The sequence below is a fragment of the Cibotium barometz genome, chromosome 14 (genome assembly GCF_041138505.1).
Source record: "Cibotium barometz isolate CiBa-2024 chromosome 14, ASM4113850v1, whole genome shotgun sequence".
Classification (NCBI taxonomy): domain Eukaryota; kingdom Viridiplantae; phylum Streptophyta; class Polypodiopsida; order Cyatheales; family Cibotiaceae; genus Cibotium; species Cibotium barometz.
In genome coordinates, this window is record NC_141059.1 from 3,446,193 (window position 1) to 3,465,189 (window position 18,997).

The following is an 18,997-nucleotide window of genomic DNA, read 5'->3' on the forward strand; positions in this document are numbered from 1 at the left end:
AAAAGATGGAGACCAGGGCACTGTTTCCCTCCAAGAAATAATGAAGTATCAAAAGGCAACAGACTTACTTATACCAAAGGCCCCTTTCGCAAGGCTGGTCAAGGAAGTAATGTAAGATCTTTAAAACACATCTGCAAGGAGGTACTATGCACAATATTATAGTAACTCCGTTGATTGTTGGTCAACCTAAGCATTGATGGGAATTCAAAGAGCAACTGAACATTATTTGGTTGATTTATTGCATGATGGACAATTGGCAGCTATCCATGCCAAGTGTATCACTGTCAAAGATAAGGATTTACAGTTGGTTCATAGGATCCGCCAGCAATAGTGATACCTTCTATTTCAACCCTAACATGATGTGAGGACTTGTAGGCAATAGGAGATATTTTAGTGTGAGGAACATTATGCACTCTAAAATCAAGCTTACGGTACTCCTTACTTTTTTAGCACTTTCTGGTATTTAGTTTGTTCCTCATACCTTGTACTCATATTTCAACTAAGTACTTTGTTCTATGAAATTTGTACCTTGTACTTTAATTATGGCAATTTTAACTTGTCTCCTCATGGACATGATTTTTGTGTGATAGTAATTATTTTTTTGTATTGAGCCTATGAAGCAATTTGGATAACACTTAAGCACTGTAATTAAGCTGTGTATAGTACATATAACATTTTAATGCAAATATCGATATTATTGTCACATTCCATCATGATATTGGTTTTTTTCAAAAAAATTGACACAAGAATTTTTGGATATTATCAAAACATGACACACATGATTGCTATAATATATTTATGCAAAAATCACACTTCTATAGCCAAAATTTTGTTTGGCCCTGGGAATAGGCATCAAAATATGTTGACAGACCAACTTTGTTAGAATGCTACGAATTTTGATGTGTGCATAGATCTGGGCCTGAGGGACACCTGTGTGCCAAATCCATACCTCCACACGTGCGCCTTTTAGGCCGAGGGCCTAACAGGCCTTAGATCAGGCCCAATTTTTTTGGGTGTCCCTCAGGCCAAGATCTATGCAGACATACAGTTTCATTCAATTCAAAAAACTTTAAAATTTTTAGTAAATTCAAAAATGTCATAAAATCACTTTTGATTTTCTAAAAATGACTATATTAACAAAAGTTTCCCTCATTTTGTTCATTTCTTGTTTATCTTCTTTTTCATTCATGGCTCGCACAAAGCAAACCCTATGCATGGTGTGGCCTGCCAAAGAGAGAAGGCCTATGCCGTCACCACAAGACTTCGACACACAGAAGTCAAAACCTCCTCTCACCAAGACCAGACTCATCCTTTATACCTCACCCAAGCCCCACACTGGCCCGAGGATGAGCCCCAACCCCAGCCTCAACCTCAGCCTCGCCCATAGCCACATTGTAACATACCCATTGTAAATAACACTGTACTTGCTTCAGAGTTGAAAAATATATCTTAGCTTGTCATTTTTCCGATCAAAAAAACTTCTATTTTTGGAAAATGAGCCATTTTTGCTTAGAAATTTGTAATTCTGAATCCAAATTTGGAATCTACGTGTAATTTTACGCTTAAAATAGTTTTTTCTGAACTAAAAACGGGCACCCGGAATGGGTTTAATCAAGCTTTTAAGCCTTTAATCTGCGAACTTCCGACCAAAAATAGTAACTATCCAGGCGTCTAATCAACGAACAGAACACGCCCCCATGGTCACGGGGCAAGGCCGGACATTTTCGTCAAATAAAATTTTTTGACCCCCCCGGGGCGGCGGGCGGCCAGCGTGGGCCCCACCACGGGCGCCGCCCGTGAAAAAAACCGACAATCCGCCCGGGACACCCAAGCGTGTACACGACCTAGACGCACCCTCCAGCACACCCCTACACGTACCCCCTCCTCCCAGAACCCTCTATCCACAGGTGTCGCGCTCTCTCTCTCTTGGGGACACCTCCACCCCCATGTGTCACACTTTCTCTCTCCTCGAGACACCTCCACCCCCAGGTGTCTCACGCCCACACCTCTCCCGGACACCTACACCACCCAGGTGTCACCCTCCCGTACCCGGACGTCCACCCTCCAGCACCTATAAAAGGACCCTCCCAACCCCCTTCTCCAGACAAGCCCCCAGCAAGCCTCTACGCGCAAGCTCTCTCTCAAGCTCTAGGACATGTCCTACACTCTTCTCCCCCCCCCCCCGTGTGAATAGACTTAAAGTGTGCTTCTCCTCTACCCCTTGCCTTACTCTTCCCTAGGCCTCCCTAGACGTACACTCTTCTCAAGAGCTCTCCCAGTTAAGGACACCCCTCTCAATTCCCCCCCCCCCCCCCCATATGCGGCGACTTAAACTTAGGCTAAGAGGTCGTTCCTGCCCATAAGCCCAACAAGCTTTTCCTACCCCAAACGGACTCCGTTTTCAAATCCGTTTGAACCAATAGAATTCTCTCTTTTCTCTCCACGCTCCCAACCTCTTGTATTCACCTCGTTTTCTCTCTATCCTCTTAAAACTCTAGTGCTCCTATGGCGCCGAAACGCCGCCGAATTGAAGAACCGCGCGCTGCCCAAGGAGGGAATGAAGCAAATCGTGTCCCTGCAATCGACTTCGCCCCTCTTGAAGTGAATAGGCATGAAAACGATAACCAGGTTGGTCATTTAATAAGTTTAAGTAAAAATTCTCTCTTATGAAGCTTAATGCTAAGATTCGTAATAATAGGAAAGGAACCAAGGTTAAACCCCTAGTATAGATGGCCTAAAGTACCTTATGGTTACTCTTAAGTAAAGTTATAGCAAAATAATCTTGCTTTTGAATCATTGTCTTTTCAAAACGATGGGTTTTGTTAATGTGTGAATTCATTGAATAAAGGCTATGTCTTTCTTTTATTGGATATACTGCTGGTTTATTGCTAACATGCAGGTACAGCTTCTCCCCCCCTTAGCTAACTCCGTGCTTGTCTGTGTAGACGGGCGGAGGATATAGCGAGGCCGGGAGTCGGCCCAGGGCAATCCCCTCCTATGCCACTGGGAATTGGTTTTCACCACCAGGGTGATGTATATATGCTGCCTAGTTCTGTGGGTCCAGGCTAGTGCGGTGACTTAACCCCCACCTCATGAGGAGACGTCCCCTCCGAAGAGCGAGAGGGTTTGGTACAAGCGTCAGTACCTGAGGGGGTGACAGGACGGCTTGGCCCTCATCGTCTGGCTGACGACGAGGGGAGACGGTCCGTGAGGTTTACCCAGCTGGTTGAGGCTGGAAGATCGAATTCTAGATTATCGATGTAGTTGTGGTTATGGTTATGGTTTGGACATGAGTTTGGATTGGAATATCGGCCCGGTTTCGGGGTCTTTGTAAATATTTTTTCACTGTAAGTATGTTCGTTGATTTCAATGTTATGCTAAGGAAGATTTCCTTAAAGGAATCAAGTGTAATTAATTAACAAAGGAATTTGTTTTTAAGTGTTTCACAGTGTGATAGGACTTAATTAGAAAATAATTGAATGGGTGAGTGCGTGGAAAGTGGGAGAATGGATGCCCTGACGGTACCATTCTAAGGATGGGTGGACCCGATCAGTCGGGTAGCTTTCTACTAGTCGTAACTTACGATACTTAGGGAATAGTAGAGTCACGAACAAGACTTGTTTTAGGGGACCGAGCCAGCGGCCGTGCCTCATGAATACGGGGGAAAAAGGCGTTGGCTTCCTTGAACCAAGTGTGGGTCTTGTTCCATCTCCACGCACAATTCGTGCTGGGGATTAGAATTTCCTTTAGGATGACTACGTTTCCCCTGCGAGATAGAGTTAGGTCCGTCCGTTTGCTCGTAACCTCGTATTTCTACGAGATCGAGGTGTCGTCAATCGGAAAATAACACGAGACTTGACCGCCTATCAAAAGGATTCCCCCGCCCTACGGGACGGGGGCCTTACACGTGGTATCAGAGCGCGTTTAGACTTGGGAGATTTTATATTGTATTCTCTTGTTACTCTAGAAATTCTTGTTAAACTAATCTAGTTACGGCTGGATGCAGGAGGACGAGATGGATCCCTATTCTCGCTTCCTGGTATTCCAATGCATGTTCATGACTGCTTGTCGCTCTTCCGAATTCGAGTTCCGTGACACTATGATGCACATTGTAGACAAGCTAACCCTTCCTCTTTACACTCGCATCGAAAGGGGATGGAACAGAACTGAGTATTGGCATCGTCGATCTACCTACTTCATCATTCGAGCTGAGCACGTCGGCAATCTCACCAACGACTTGAGGCGGATCCGATATGCCGAGATGTTGCGGATGGTTCGCCTGTTCTGGTTTATTGGCACTCCTCGTAACACCTATGTCACTATCGATGGGAATCGCATGCCACAGAATCGTTGGGTTTATGATAAGGTGACTCAAGTTGTATCCCCTGATAGAGTAGCCGTTACCCGTCTTTCTAGACGAGGTTTACCTCCCCTACCAGAGACTTATCGAGTTCTTGAAACCATGGGAGAACCCCCCTACTTTTTCAATGCTACTACCGCAGATCTTTATTAGGTTTCCTAGAGGACTACCATGTAAATAAATAAGATTGGATTTAGTCCAATCCTTGTAAATGGCTTGGTTTACCTGTAAATGGCTTGGTTTACTTGTAAATATTAAAGCTTGGAATAAAAGGTTTTGATTTTCATACTCATTGTCTTATGTGTATTAAACCGCCTAAGTGACATGATTCTAAATTTAGCTTCATATTGATAACCAGGATCGTCAACTTCTTGCTCCCAATGCATTATATACAGATACACAGGAGAAGAAGCTTCTCCTCAAACAAATGCAACCTCCCTCATTTAATGGGGCAGGGTCAAAGATTGAAAGGGATGCAGAAGTTTGGATAGAAGCCATGGACGATTACTTTTCGGCTGCTGGTACAGGAATTGGGAATCAATCCATGCTTGCCAGATTCCGTCTTACCGGGGACGCCAAACTTTGGTGGAAGCAATGGTGCCGAGATAAGGGCGTCACTGAAGATACCCAAACCTGGAGTGACATTAAGCAAGCTGTGAAGGGCCGTTATCTTCCCCCATCTCATGAATCTATTAAGATGAACGAGTTCTTCAGCCTCAAGCAGCTTAGCTTAACCTTGGAGGAATACTACTCAAAATTTGTCACGCTTGGCAAATACGCCCCACCTATGTCGATCACTCAACAAGTGGCCCGATTTTGCTAAGGGCTGAATGAACCTTTGGATTCTCGCCTTGAAGCAATGAGGCCAACTACTTTACAAGATGCTCTTACCCGAGCCAAACCTCTAGCTAAAGAAGTAAAGAGTGGTCAAGCAAAGAAGAGAGGCTATCCTGAGTCTAACCCAAGGGGGCGCCTTCAGAGGAATTACCAATCGAATTTTCGCCACAATACTATTGGTCAGTACCCCAATAATTTTGTCCCCCGCAGTTATGCTAATTCCACTTCAGAATCCTATGGGGACCAAAGGTGCTTTTATTGCAATGAAGTTGGCCACTTCCGGAATGAATGCCCCAAACTTGCAAGATCCTCTCTCAATCCTAATGTCATTCCTGCTCCACAAGGCGGCCGGGGAGTTCAAGGTCGTGGGACTCCTAATAACCGCCAGGCTGGACGAGGTGGTGGTGGACGCGGTAGAGGTCGTGGAGTGACTGCACGTGTCTGCTCTATGATTGGTGAACCGACTTTAGAGATGGAAGAAGAAGAGCAAGCCACCATTCATGCAGCTATAGAACATCAAGGACCTAATCAGCAGTTTTCTGTTATCCAAGCTCCGGCCACTTATCAAGGTAGATCTTTCCAGCTTTTGGTTGATTGTGGTAGTACGCATTCGTTTCTTTCTCCAAAATGCTTGCGTAAGCTACAGTTAGATCAAAAACCAGCCCAAGCAATGATTGTTGAGTTAGCTAGTGGAAAAGAAGAAGTATCCCGACATTGTGTGGGAGATCTTGAATTTGAATTGGATGGTGAATCAACCCATGGGTATTTTAGAAGCTTACCATTAGGGATTTATGATGGAATCCTTGGTATGGATTGGTTAATTGCAAACAATGCTGACATTCACTGTGCTGAAGGAAGCATCACCTTTAAGAATAGTCAAGGACAGGTAGTATCAGCCCAGGGAAAAACAGGTAAACCCAAATTTCATTTGGTCAAAGCTAATCGTCTTCTTAAGGGAGTGCGCAAGGGCCAACAGATCTTCCTTGTCAAACTCAACAAGGTAGAAGAAAGCAACCCAGATTTAGAACCCTCTTGGCTCCAGGAGTTTTCAGATATCTTTCCAGAGGAACTTACAAAACTACCCCCATCTCGAGAAGTAGATCATGGGATTGAGTTAATCCCTGGTGCTGAATCAGTTTCAAGGAGACCTTACAAAATGTCTCTTCCCGAAGCCATAGAGCTCAAAGAACAACTTAGGCAGCTCATTGAGCAAGGATTCATTCGCCCTAGTAATTCCCCATGGGGAGCGCCTGTTCTTTTCCAGAGAAAGAAGGATGGCTCGCTTCGGCTTTGTATTGACTACCGAGGCCTAAACAAGGTCACTGTCAAAAACAAATACCCCATTCCTCGCATCGACGAACTTCTTGACAGACTTTATGGATCCAAAGTTTTCTCCAAGATGGATTTAAGGTCTGGCTACTATCAAATTAGGATCAAGGAATCAGATATCTCCAAAACCGCTTTCAATACCCGCTATGGCCACTATGAATTTACAGTCATGCCATTCGGATTAACCAATGCTCCCGCCACCTTCAACCGCCTGATGCAGGATATCTTCCGACCCTACTTGGATGAATTTGTCCTTGTCTTCTTCGATGACATCTTGGTCTATTCTCAGTCAAAAGAGGAACATGAGGAGCATGTACGCAAAGTATTGCAAATACTGCGCGAACATAAGCTCTATGCCAAGAAAAGCAAATGTACCTTCTTCACTTCCCAAATTGAATATCTAGGGTTCATTGTCTCCTCAAAGGGCATCTCAGTAGACCCTGCCAAAGTCAAGGATATATTGGAATGGCCACCCCCTAGGACAGTCAAAGAAATCCGTGGGTTTCTAGGCATCACAGGATGGTATAGGATCTTCATCAAGGATTATGCCAAGATAGCCGCACCCTTAACTGATCTCCTCAAGAAGGAATGCAAGATAGTATGGTTACCAATCCACCAAATCAGTTTTAGCCAACTTAAGGCTATCCTCACCTCAGCACCAGTTCTGAAGCTCCCTGACTTCACCAAAGAGTTTGAGGTTGTCACTGATGCTAGTGGCCTTGCACTTGGTGGTGTCTTAATTCAAGAAGGAAGGCCTGTGGCTTACACTTCTCGTAAGCTTAAATCCTATGAAGTCAATTATGCCACCCATGATTTGGAACTCCTTGCAGTTGTTCATTGTTTCAAGTTATGGAGACACTATCTCCTAGGCCGTAAGTTTCTACTTGTAACTGACCACCAGAGTTTAAAGTGGATCTTCACCCAGCCCAATCTCAACATGAGGCAAAGAAGGTGGATTGAGATTCTGCAAGAGTTTGATTTTGATATCAAATTTCGTCCTGGAAGGGATAATGTTGTAGCAGACGCCCTCAGTCGCAAATCCTTCCTAAGTGCAATCTCTATGCCAAATAACCCCATCCTAGAGAAGGTAAAGCAGGTTTCACTTCATGACCCTGATTACCAAAAGCTAGTAAGCCTGGTTCACAAGGAGGCACCCACAGAAAAGGAAAATATATTGATCAAGGGATACACCCTCGATGATGAATGCCTCTATTTCATGCATAGGTTATGTATTCCGAAAGATCTTGCACTAAAGAAGATGATCTTGTATGAAGCTCATGATAGCCCCGTAGCAGGACACCCAGGTTATGCAAAAACCCTGAATGCCTTAAGGAGAAGTTACTTTTGGCCTGGAATGAAGAGAGATATCCTTCAATACATCAGACAATGCCTTTCATGTCAAAGGATTAAAGCTGAAAGAATTAAAAATGCCCGGGAAACTCCAACCTCTTGACATTCCTCAGATGAAGTGGGAATGTATCAGTATGGATTTTGTCACAAGTCTTCCCACAACACAAGGAGGGTATGATTCTATTTTAGTAGTTGTGGATATGCTTACCAAAGTCACCCATATTATCCCAGTAAAGAAGACATTTAAATCTTCTGATATTGCCCGCCTTTTCATCAAGGAAATCTTTAGGCTTCATGGCTTGCCAAAAAGAATAGTCAGTGACCGGGACTCTGACTTCACTTCAAAGTTCTGGACATCATTATTCCAGGCTATTGGAACACAACTTTGTTTCAGTACAGCTTACCACCCAGAAACAGATGGTCAAACTGAGAGAGTTAATCAGGTTATAGAAGACATCCTGAGAGCCTATTGTGGGCGTGAACCAAAGAAATGGATTCAGTATCTCTCTCTAGTGGAATTCTCTTACAATACATCCTATCACCAAAGCATAGGGATGTCACCATTCAAAGCTCTTTATGGTCAGGAATGTTTATCCCCCTTAAATTTTTCTGACCCCACTCTAAAGGTCGAAGCCTCCAGGATAATGCTTGAAGAAATGGAAGAACAAACCAAAGCTATTCGTAAGGATATTAAAGCCGCCCAGGATCGACAGAAGCATTATGCTGATACCAAAAGATCTGACAGAATTTTTCAGCAAGGAGACAAAGTTTTTCTTCGAGTGCGGCCAAAGAGAAGTTCTTTATCTCTTGGAAAATTTAGGAAACTGAGTCCAAGGTATTGTGGGCCTTATGAAGTCATCAAATGTTTGGGAAAACATGCCTACAAACTTCGCCTCCCAACCCACCTCAAGATCCATGATGTATTCCATGTTAGCTTACTAAAGCCATATGTGCCTCATCCTGATCATGTTCTTGATGATGAACAAATTGTAATGCCAACCCAGGGAGTCCTTGAAATGAGACCTAATAGAATCATCGACTCTAGAGAAAGAGTGCTTCGCAATAGAATCCTTAGGGAACATTTAGTGGAATGGAAAGATTACCCTGAGGAGGATGCCACTTGGGAGGAAGAGTCAACCCTCCAAAAGAATTACCCAGAGTTCGTGCCGAGATGAGGACATCTCGAGTTCTTTTAGTAGGGAAGGATGTAACATACCCATTGTAAATAACACTGTACTTGCTTCAGAGTTGAAAAATATATCTTAGCTTGTCATTTTTCCGATCAAAAAAACTTCTATTTTTGGAAAATGAGCCATTTTTGCTTAGAAATTTGTAATTCTGAATCCAAATTTGGAATCTACGTGTAATTTTACGCTTAAAATAGTTTTTTCTGAACTAAAAACGGGCACCCGGAATGGGTTTAATCAAGCTTTTAAGCCTTTAATCTGCGAACTTCCGACCAAAAATAGTAACTATCCAGGCGTCTAATCAACGAACAGAACACGCCCCCATGGTCACGGGGCAAGGCCGGACATTTTCGTCAAATAAAATTTTTTGACCCCCCCGGGGCGGCGGGCGGCCAGCGTGGGCCCCACCACGGGCGCCGCCCGTGAAAAAAAACCGACAATCCGCCCGGGACACCCAAGCGTGTACACGACCTAGACGCACCCTCCAGCACACCCCTACACGTACCCCCTCCTCCCAGAACCCTCTATCCACAGGTGTCGCGCTCTCTCTCTCTTGGGGACACCTCCACCCCCATGTGTCACACTTTCTCTCTCCTCGAGACACCTCCACCCCCAGGTGTCTCACGCCCACACCTCTCCCGGACACCTACACCACCCAGGTGTCACCCTCCCGTACCCGGACGTCCACCCTCCAGCACCTATAAAAGGACCCTCCCAACCCCCTTCTCCAGACAAGCCCCCAGCAAGCCTCTACGCGCAAGCTCTCTCTCAAGCTCTAGGACATGTCCTACACTCTTCTCCCCCCCCCCCCGTGTGAATAGACTTAAAGTGTGCTTCTCCTCTACCCCTTGCCTTACTCTTCCCTAGGCCTCCCTAGACGTACACTCTTCTCAAGAGCTCTCCCAGTTAAGGACACCCCTCTCAATTCCCCCCCCCCCCCCATATGCGGCGACTTAAACTTAGGCTAAGAGGTCGTTCCTGCCCATAAGCCCAACAAGCTTTTCCTACCCCAAACGGACTCCGTTTTCAAATCCGTTTGAACCAATAGAATTCTCTCTTTTCTCTCCACGCTCCCAACCTCTTGTATTCACCTCGTTTTCTCTCTATCCTCTTAAAACTCTAGTGCTCCTATGGCGCCGAAACGCCGCCGAATTGAAGAACCGCGCGCTGCCCAAGGAGGGAATGAAGCAAATCGTGTCCCTGCAATCGACTTCGCCCCTCTTGAAGTGAATAGGCATGAAAACGATAACCAGGTTGGTCATTTAATAAGTTTAAGTAAAAATTCTCTCTTATGAAGCTTAATGCTAAGATTCGTAATAATAGGAAAGGAACCAAGGTTAAACCCCTAGTATAGATGGCCTAAAGTACCTTATGGTTACTCTTAAGTAAAGTTATAGCAAAATAATCTTGCTTTTGAATCATTGTCTTTTCAAAACGATGGGTTTTGTTAATGTGTGAATTCATTGAATAAAGGCTATGTCTTTCTTTTATTGGATATACTGCTGGTTTATTGCTAACATGCAGGTACAGCTTCTCCCCCCCTTAGCTAACTCCGTGCTTGTCTGTGTAGACGGGCGGAGGATATAGCGAGGCCGGGAGTCGGCCCAGGGCAATCCCCTCCTATGCCACTGGGAATTGGTTTTCACCACCAGGGTGATGTATATATGCTGCCTAGTTCTGTGGGTCCAGGCTAGTGCGGTGACTTAACCCCCACCTCATGAGGAGACGTCCCCTCCGAAGAGCGAGAGGGTTTGGTACAAGCGTCAGTACCTGAGGGGGTGACAGGACGGCTTGGCCCTCATCGTCTGGCTGACGACGAGGGGAGACGGTCCGTGAGGTTTACCCAGCTGGTTGAGGCTGGAAGATCGAATTCTAGATTATCGATGTAGTTGTGGTTATGGTTATGGTTTGGACATGAGTTTGGATTGGAATATCGGCCCGGTTTCGGGGTCTTTGTAAATATTTTTTCACTGTAAGTATGTTCGTTGATTTCAATGTTATGCTAAGGAAGATTTCCTTAAAGGAATCAAGTGTAATTAATTAACAAAGGAATTTGTTTTTAAGTGTTTCACAGTGTGATAGGACTTAATTAGAAAATAATTGAATGGGTGAGTGCGTGGAAAGTGGGAGAATGGATGCCCTGACGGTACCATTCTAAGGATGGGTGGACCCGATCAGTCGGGTAGCTTTCTACTAGTCGTAACTTACGATACTTAGGGAATAGTAGAGTCACGAACAAGACTTGTTTTAGGGGACCGAGCCAGCGGCCGTGCCTCATGAATACGGGGGAAAAAGGCGTTGGCTTCCTTGAACCAAGTGTGGGTCTTGTTCCATCTCCACGCACAATTCGTGCTGGGGATTAGAATTTCCTTTAGGATGACTACGTTTCCCCTGCGAGATAGAGTTAGGTCCGTCCGTTTGCTCGTAACCTCGTATTTCTACGAGATCGAGGTGTCGTCAATCGGAAAATAACACGAGACTTGACCGCCTATCAAAAGGATTCCCCCGCCCTACGGGACGGGGGTCCTCACACACATCCCTACTCATAGCCCCACTCACAGCCCTAGCCTCAATCTCAGCCCTACCCATAGCCTCAACATCAGCCCCACCCACAGCCCCTGCCCCTGCCCCGGCCTCAAACTCAGCCTCAAACTCAGCCCCACCCAAAGCCCCAGCCCCGACCTCAGCCCCTAGCCCCGACCACCGCAACCAAGACACCGCAAACAGAGATGGAGGCCAGGTATTGTGGCATTGTGGGAAATCACGCACTATCAAAAGACAGTGCACAACTTAATTCCTAAGGTAACCTTCATGAGAGTCGTATGAGAAATTCATGACTTAAGGTTGAGGGGAAACCGCAGATTTTGGGCTCGGCAAAATTGCCAGCTACCATATAGATGGACATCACAAGCAATGGATGCTTTGCTGCGGAGGCGTACCTAGTTAATTTGTTTGGTAATACCTTGATAGCAGCTATACATAGAAAGAGGGTCACCATCACTAAAAAGGACATACGCGTAGTTCGTCGCGTGTTGCGGAGATGGAGGGATACTCCTTGAGATGATAGATGTTTATAAATATACTAGTCTTTTGTAATCGTATATACTAGTCTTTTGTAATCGTAGTTCGCCGCGTGTTGTGGAGATAGAGGGATACTCCTTGAGATGATAGATGTTAATAAATATACTAGTCTTTTGTAATCGTATAACTATGTAACCATCAATATATAATTAGGTGACTTTGATGAATATCAAGACCTTTTCTGTGTTCCTTGTTTGTGCTTTTATTCATTTCCTATCTTGTTCATTTTCTATCGGCTCTTTCCGCCCATTAACCAAGAAGCTTAGAGATCTGATGCTCGTTTGGTGATTCACACGGGGGGATTTGGCAGGAATCCAGCTCTTGCTTCGAGGAGTAATGCCGCGGAGCCAAGAGGGTCACGAGGGTAGGGAAACTAGAGGGAGAACGAGAAGTCACTCTGGGCTTTGTCAATTTTCCTTGTTGCGAACAATTTTGCCGAGAAGGAGCCTATATAGTAGGAGTGTCCTCAGTCCCTTTCCATGACCCCCTATCCCAACTATTTTTGTGGGAATAAGACCAAATGTTCGATAGACAAGTTCAGCTCCACCTTCAAAACAAGTATATGGGACTGGAACCATCAATACTAGTATGAGTGAGAGCTATAGAATCAATACTAGTATGAGTGAGAGCTATAGAATCAGTAGTACCAGTGCAAATGAAAGCCATATATATGATGAGATGAAACATGGGCAAGTTTTTTTTCCATTTGCCTCACGAGCAGGCTCTTATCGCTCCGCTCATGTAATGAACGGAATGGAAGGGCATTAAAGAAACGTTACCCGCCCGCCCTTCCGAAACAGGGAGCCCCTGCCCTCTTCAGGGCCTACTCTGCCCTACTTGGCAAAGCAAGCATATCTCTAAAGTCTCCGGCCTTTTCCCTTTTGCTTAGCTGAATCGTTCAGTGCCTTTCGTCTGCGTGGCGTACTTTTAGCCTATGTCTGTAGTGGGCTATCAGAATGGTTCACTTCTCCCCCCCATCGTATTCATTCAAGTCAACCCCTGAATCTTCATCTTGTTCTGGGGATTCATTCTCCGTTGGGGTCGAATCCAGCTCTTCGTTAAGCATCCCCAATATGCTTCCATAAGATCCCCTACAGTAAAGGCGAGGTCCCCGTTAACCATACTTTGTATTTTTTGCAGTTGTTGTTGTGGAATCCTCAGCCCAAGTCGTCCAAGCCAAGACGTGCTTAAGTCATAGGTCGAGATGTTGGAAAGGAGGTGGTCAATGGTATTACTAACCCGAGAAATATTCCGTTGGACCAAGGCGGCAGAGCAAGTGCCATGCACAAGATTGCCATCTAGGATGGATGATATCTCACCTAGGACCTAAGTGTTAGACGCTGATCTGGATTTTTCTCTTTCAGAGTGAATTCACGGGTGAAAATACAAAGTGCGTTTTCTGTAGCTATGCATTTTCGTAGCTTCTTCCAGAGAAAAGGGTAAGTGCTTTCAAACTGGGTGTCGTTAGCGTTTTCGATGGTGTGGGGATTTATAGAAAAATGCCAATGCCACTAATATGAGTTTTCTTCATTCAAAAAGGGACTTACTTCAAGCACTATATCCAAAACGTACGAAATTTCAGAGAGATGAAAAAGGCAGATGGAAGGGTCATAAAAAAAGGTTAAGTTATGTGTTGAGGTTTAGTCATACGTCATTAGAGAAGGTTATATGGGTGTCTAATAAGAATATATGAGATTAGAAATCGTGAAAGCTTGCGGCTAAATATGAATTAAAATCAAACCCCGATCCCGCTACTTAGTATTCACCACATCGCGCGCTAGGCTTACCGAGGTACTAAATAACCTTAATATCGCTCGATCCCTATCGAATGAGAGATTGTGGTCATCCCCGTAGGCGGTCAATGGGAGCTATGTTTTACCTCTAGGTTCAATTAAAAGGAACTATAACTAAAGGGAGTTTAGAGGCCATATTAATCTCTTCTAGGATTAAAAATGACTTGATTGAATTTAAGAGAATTTTCCATGTGGGTGAGGTGAGTTGGTCAAATTGATTGGACAGATGATTAGTTCACACACCTGAGTTTACATAGCTTGCAAAACAAAATTTTTCTTTGCTTTGGGCAACTCAAATCTAGTGTTGTTTGTGTTTTTGCACCTGCAATCCGCTCAAGGATGTTTATTAGTCCTTACCCGGTAGGCCAAGCTCTCAGATTTGATGAAAATCGGTGTGCTCCAAGCTTCACAGCTCCAATGGCAAGCTTCACAGCTTCTTCTCCCTCTTCTCTCACTCACTCATAAACCCTAATAGAGAGCACCAGGCTCTGATACCATGATGAAAAACAGGTAGAGGGAGAGGAGACACACACACATGAGAAAAACCTAATGTATTAAACAAACCCTAACCATCGACGAGGGAAGTCATCTCCCTTCTCACACAATGCATAAAGCCCTAATCCATAATCTACAACACACTACTTGTGTTGTGTCCACACACTGCTAACCCTAGCTAATGTCCACACTCTATGACCAGCTGGACGCGGTCATTTATGTCTCACACATGTTACTATTCTAACGTGCCAACACATAGTGCAACTGGCACAAGCTAACATCGAGCTTGAATCTCAACAAGTACCAAGTGCTAGGGGGATTACGCAATCTCCCTGAGCCTCCCGCTTTTCGTACACTGACCCAGATAACAAAATGGAAGATCCTAAAAGAAAAAAAACAAAAGAGGGTCAGTATTAAGTGATTAGGGGCTTACACGATGCCTACTAGTTTCCTACCGCTTGGTACTGACCCCTTCTGTACAAAAGGATAGAGATGGGGGAAACACGAGGCCATATGGATCATGGGGTCAATACCAAGCAGTAGGGGTACTGACCCCTTCTGTACAAAAGGATAGAGATGGGGGAAAACACGAGGCCATATGGATCATGGGGTCAATACCAAGCAGTAGGGGGATTATGCAATGTCCACCAACCCTCGCTTTGTAATGGCCCAGATAACAAAATTAAAGTAAAGGGGGTTACTAAGAACAAACGTTATAGTGTTGCCCTATTGCCTTTGCCTCGCGACTCCATCTGCCTCCTCATTGACCCCCCCCCAAAACTCAGACAATGCCATCGCCTCTGCATCCCCATTGCTTTTGTAGGTATTTTGTGTTTTGTTGACTGCTTTAATAAGTGTTTGTTTTTAGATCAGTACCATGCAATAAGGGGCTTGCATGAGCTCTTTATTGCGCCTGGTAACAACCTTTTCTTAACGAATGATAGATGTTAGGGTAATGTTGTGTTAAGGTTCTACACCAAGTGATAGGAGGCATCCTACTCGCCCATATCGCTGGTACCAAACCCCCTTAGGGTCATGTTGCTCATAGGGTCAATACCAAGCAGTGCACGAGTGTCGTTGACATCCTTAATACTAATCCCTGTTAAGATTATTTTCCTCAAGGGGAGTCAATACCAAGCGATAGGAGGCTAGTGGGCATCATGATGGCCCCATATCGCTTGGTACTGACTCCCCTTGAGATCATTGCTCACGGGGTCAGTACGAAGAGACACGAGTCTCGTTGGCATCTTGTATGCCCCATATTGCTTGGGTACTGACCCCCTTTTGCAGCCATTTTTCTCACGAGGATCAGTACCAAGTGACTAGAGTCTCGTTTGCACACACCATTTCGCTTGGTATTGCTCCCCTAGCAGTAACATGGATTATGAGGTTAGTACCAAGCAATAGGTGGCTCATGGGCATCGTGTTGGCCCCTTATCACTTGGTACTGACTTCCCTTGGGACACGTTGCTCTCACAAGGTCAGAACCAAGAGACAAGAGTCTCGTTGGCATCCTTCAGGCCCCATTTTGCTTGGTATTGACCCCTTGCGATCGTTTTGCTCACGGGGTCAGTACCAATCAATATGAGGTTTGTTGGCATGTTGTTGGCCCTATGTTGTGAGGCACTGACAACCTTTTTCAGTATTTTTGCTAATGGGGTCAGTACCGAGCGATATACGGCTTGTGACATCTTGTAGGCCCCATTTCGCTTGGTACTAACCCCTTGCGTCATTTTGCTCACCGGGTTAGTACCAAGTGATATGAGGCTTGTTGGCATCCTGCTAGCCTCATATCAATTGGTATTGACTCCCCTTTGGGTCATGTTGCTCACAGACTGTACTATAAGATTTTGTTAGAGTGGGTCAGTACTTGCAAGCGGGCATCCTGCTTGGTACTGACTCCCAACAATTTTTTTATTGTGATCTTATTGGGTTTATTTATTATATGGTGCGTACCAAGCAAACTGCTCGAAGGGTAGATACAAGCGACAGGTGCAAAGGTAGGAGGAGAAGATATCAAGCTCACATGGCAGTTCTGTGAGAGCTTAGGTAGGAGGAGAAGATATCAAGCTCACACGGTAATTCTATGAGAGCTTTGACAGATTGAGCGACATATGCAACCTACAGTAGCCAAGCTACCATTTCAAAGGTTTGTGCATGAAATATGCAAACACTGGAGTATTAGCATGTGATGGCAAGCAACTGCAGTTTTGTGTCTCCAAGAAATTACTGAAGAGTGGCTCATAGAGTTTTTTGAAGATGCATATTTCCTCGCTACCCATGCTCATAGGCTTACAATAATGCCTAGGGATTTTGATACACTCTGTAGATTGAGGTACAAATATGACAGACTATTAGCACCTGTCTCTCTATTAGCGATTGTCGCACTGGAGATCCTGACAGTCCTTCCCCTCCATCCTCGTGCAAGGCCAGTTGTGGACACCCGTGCTAGTCATGACTACAGGGACAGTCGCTCTTAGACTTGGAGAAGAGCAGAAGCACAAGACCAACCGCAAGCAAGATTCCACACAACCAAAACCTCATGCACAACCACAACCGGAGACATAACCACAACCGGATGCACAACCAAAAGCTGCTACCATAGTCACAATCGTCCGGTTCTGCCAGTGATGGTGATATTTTTCCTGATGATCAAGCAGATGATGATGCATGGCAAGAAGCATATAGAAATCAATGTCATTGAAGCAAAAAATACTAGACAATTAAGGGAGTTGGAGAATATTGCTCTCGTGACTATGGAATTTACAATTCGGGGAAGGAAGCTTGTTACCAGCTTAGATGCAGCTGACTTACGTGTTTTACGATGTGGCGAGATACTGAAAGTCACAGACACAGTTGTGCATATATCACTATGGTATGTTGGCATGATTGTGTTGTATTCTATTTTTTGTAAATCCTATTTCTATTTTCTCACAAGTCCTAATTATATTTTCTATTCATTGTTGCCTGCAAGTATTGTCTCTCTCTTCTACCAGAAGAGATATAAAATATTACATATGTTATAGAACCTCTCATATCAGGGTAATTGCAAAATGAGGGGACATTATTTTTGGACCTACTAATGGCCTAGTTTCAAGGGGTCAACCTTGATCTAGCATAAATTATTGTCACGGCTTATAACGAAGAGTGAGTCTCATGTTAAGTTATGAACTGACAACGTATATTAGGTAATTTGTATGTGTTTTTTTAATAACACCTATGTCCTGTTTGTTTTTTCAGTGCACATTGGAGTTTTCTTCTTACGACATTGAACAAAATACATCTTACTTCGCAAACTCTCTGTCTGGATATCATGGTCGCATTAGAGAGTAAGTCCCTATAGACATTTCCATCTTCCACAATCATTTAGATAGATTTATTGAAGTAGGATAAACTAATGCTTGTTTTGTCATCCTTTCAGATGTGCTTGAAAGTTTGCATCAGTTGTGGAACACCTGTTATTGGAGCCTAATCTTATTCAAACCATGAAATATCAAAGGATAAAGATGCCAGTCCAGCCAGGCACAATAATAGGTGTGGATGGAGGACATGCCTTAACGCATTTCTCTTGCTAGAAAAGGTTTTTAATATTCCTGATGTAAGTGATGTTTATAACCAACATCTCCATTAACTAACATACAGCTCTATAAGGTTTCTAACAAAACATTTTCCTTTGTGTGCACAAATATACTCAATTTTCCTTTGTGTGCAGGAACTTAATCTGCACAAATATACTCAATTTCATGTCAAACAATTTAGGATAAAAGCTATACAAAAATTATTTTGGTAGTGCATGATCATGCAGCAGAAGAAGAGATAAGATGGGCAGGAGATTTCACAAGGGAAGCCGAAGAGCATAGGTGTCACCAAGACAAACAATACCAAAGGGAAGTGCAAGCCCCACCAAGATGCTATCAAAACAAATTTGAGAGGTGTTCAGCTGAGGTGGATGAATGGGTGAATCTAAGAGATAGGTTGAGCTGGAGGCCTGGAGGCAAGATTAGGAGGCCAACAAGCAAGCAGAGGAAAGACTGTGGGAAGAAATGTCAAGAGCAGAAGAGAGCATTCATCCAAGGCCAACCCAATCACAGACACATTCACGTCCTTGTTTACATTCATCACAGACACCTCACAGCCATCGCCCCTGAACTTGTGGCCCATGTATATATATATACACAGCGACAAACATGCATTTTTTCTAGAATATATGAATATTGTTGTCTCTTTTATAATATTGTCTCTTCTATAATGTTGCCTCTTCTATAATTCTATATGTGCGTTGTTTCCTTCTTGTATCCATGTCTATGTTGAAACTTGAAAGAGGATTGTAGAGGGATAATAGCGAAATGAAACTTGAAATATATTAATCGTGGGATATCATCAGAGTATAAAAGAGGAGTGTTCTGTCACAGATGGCTACAAGCATAACTTGCACCCTTTAGGTTTTAAGGTCACATCCTCTTTGCTAGTTGGTGCAAGGTCACATCCACGGAGCTTCTTCAACTACAAGAACAAGAAAATATAAGCGGCCAGCACTAGGGATAGTGGTTAGGTCTTTTCAGATG

The 18,997-nt window shown here is 44.2% G+C and overlaps 1 protein-coding gene across 1 annotated transcript; it reads left to right on the top strand.

Moving 5' to 3' along the window:
• The first annotated feature begins 2,353 nt into the window (after positions 1-2,353).
• Positions 2,354-17,765, top strand: LOC147631565 (uncharacterized). The gene is made up of 4 exons (XM_086808945.1): positions 2,354-2,628; positions 4,007-4,366; positions 17,093-17,287; positions 17,673-17,765. Exons 1-4 carry the CDS (start codon positions 2,506-2,508, stop codon positions 17,763-17,765), a joined length of 771 nt encoding a protein of 256 aa, XP_086665071.1. The 5' UTR covers positions 2,354-2,505.
• Positions 17,766-18,997: the final 1,232 nt, after the last annotated feature.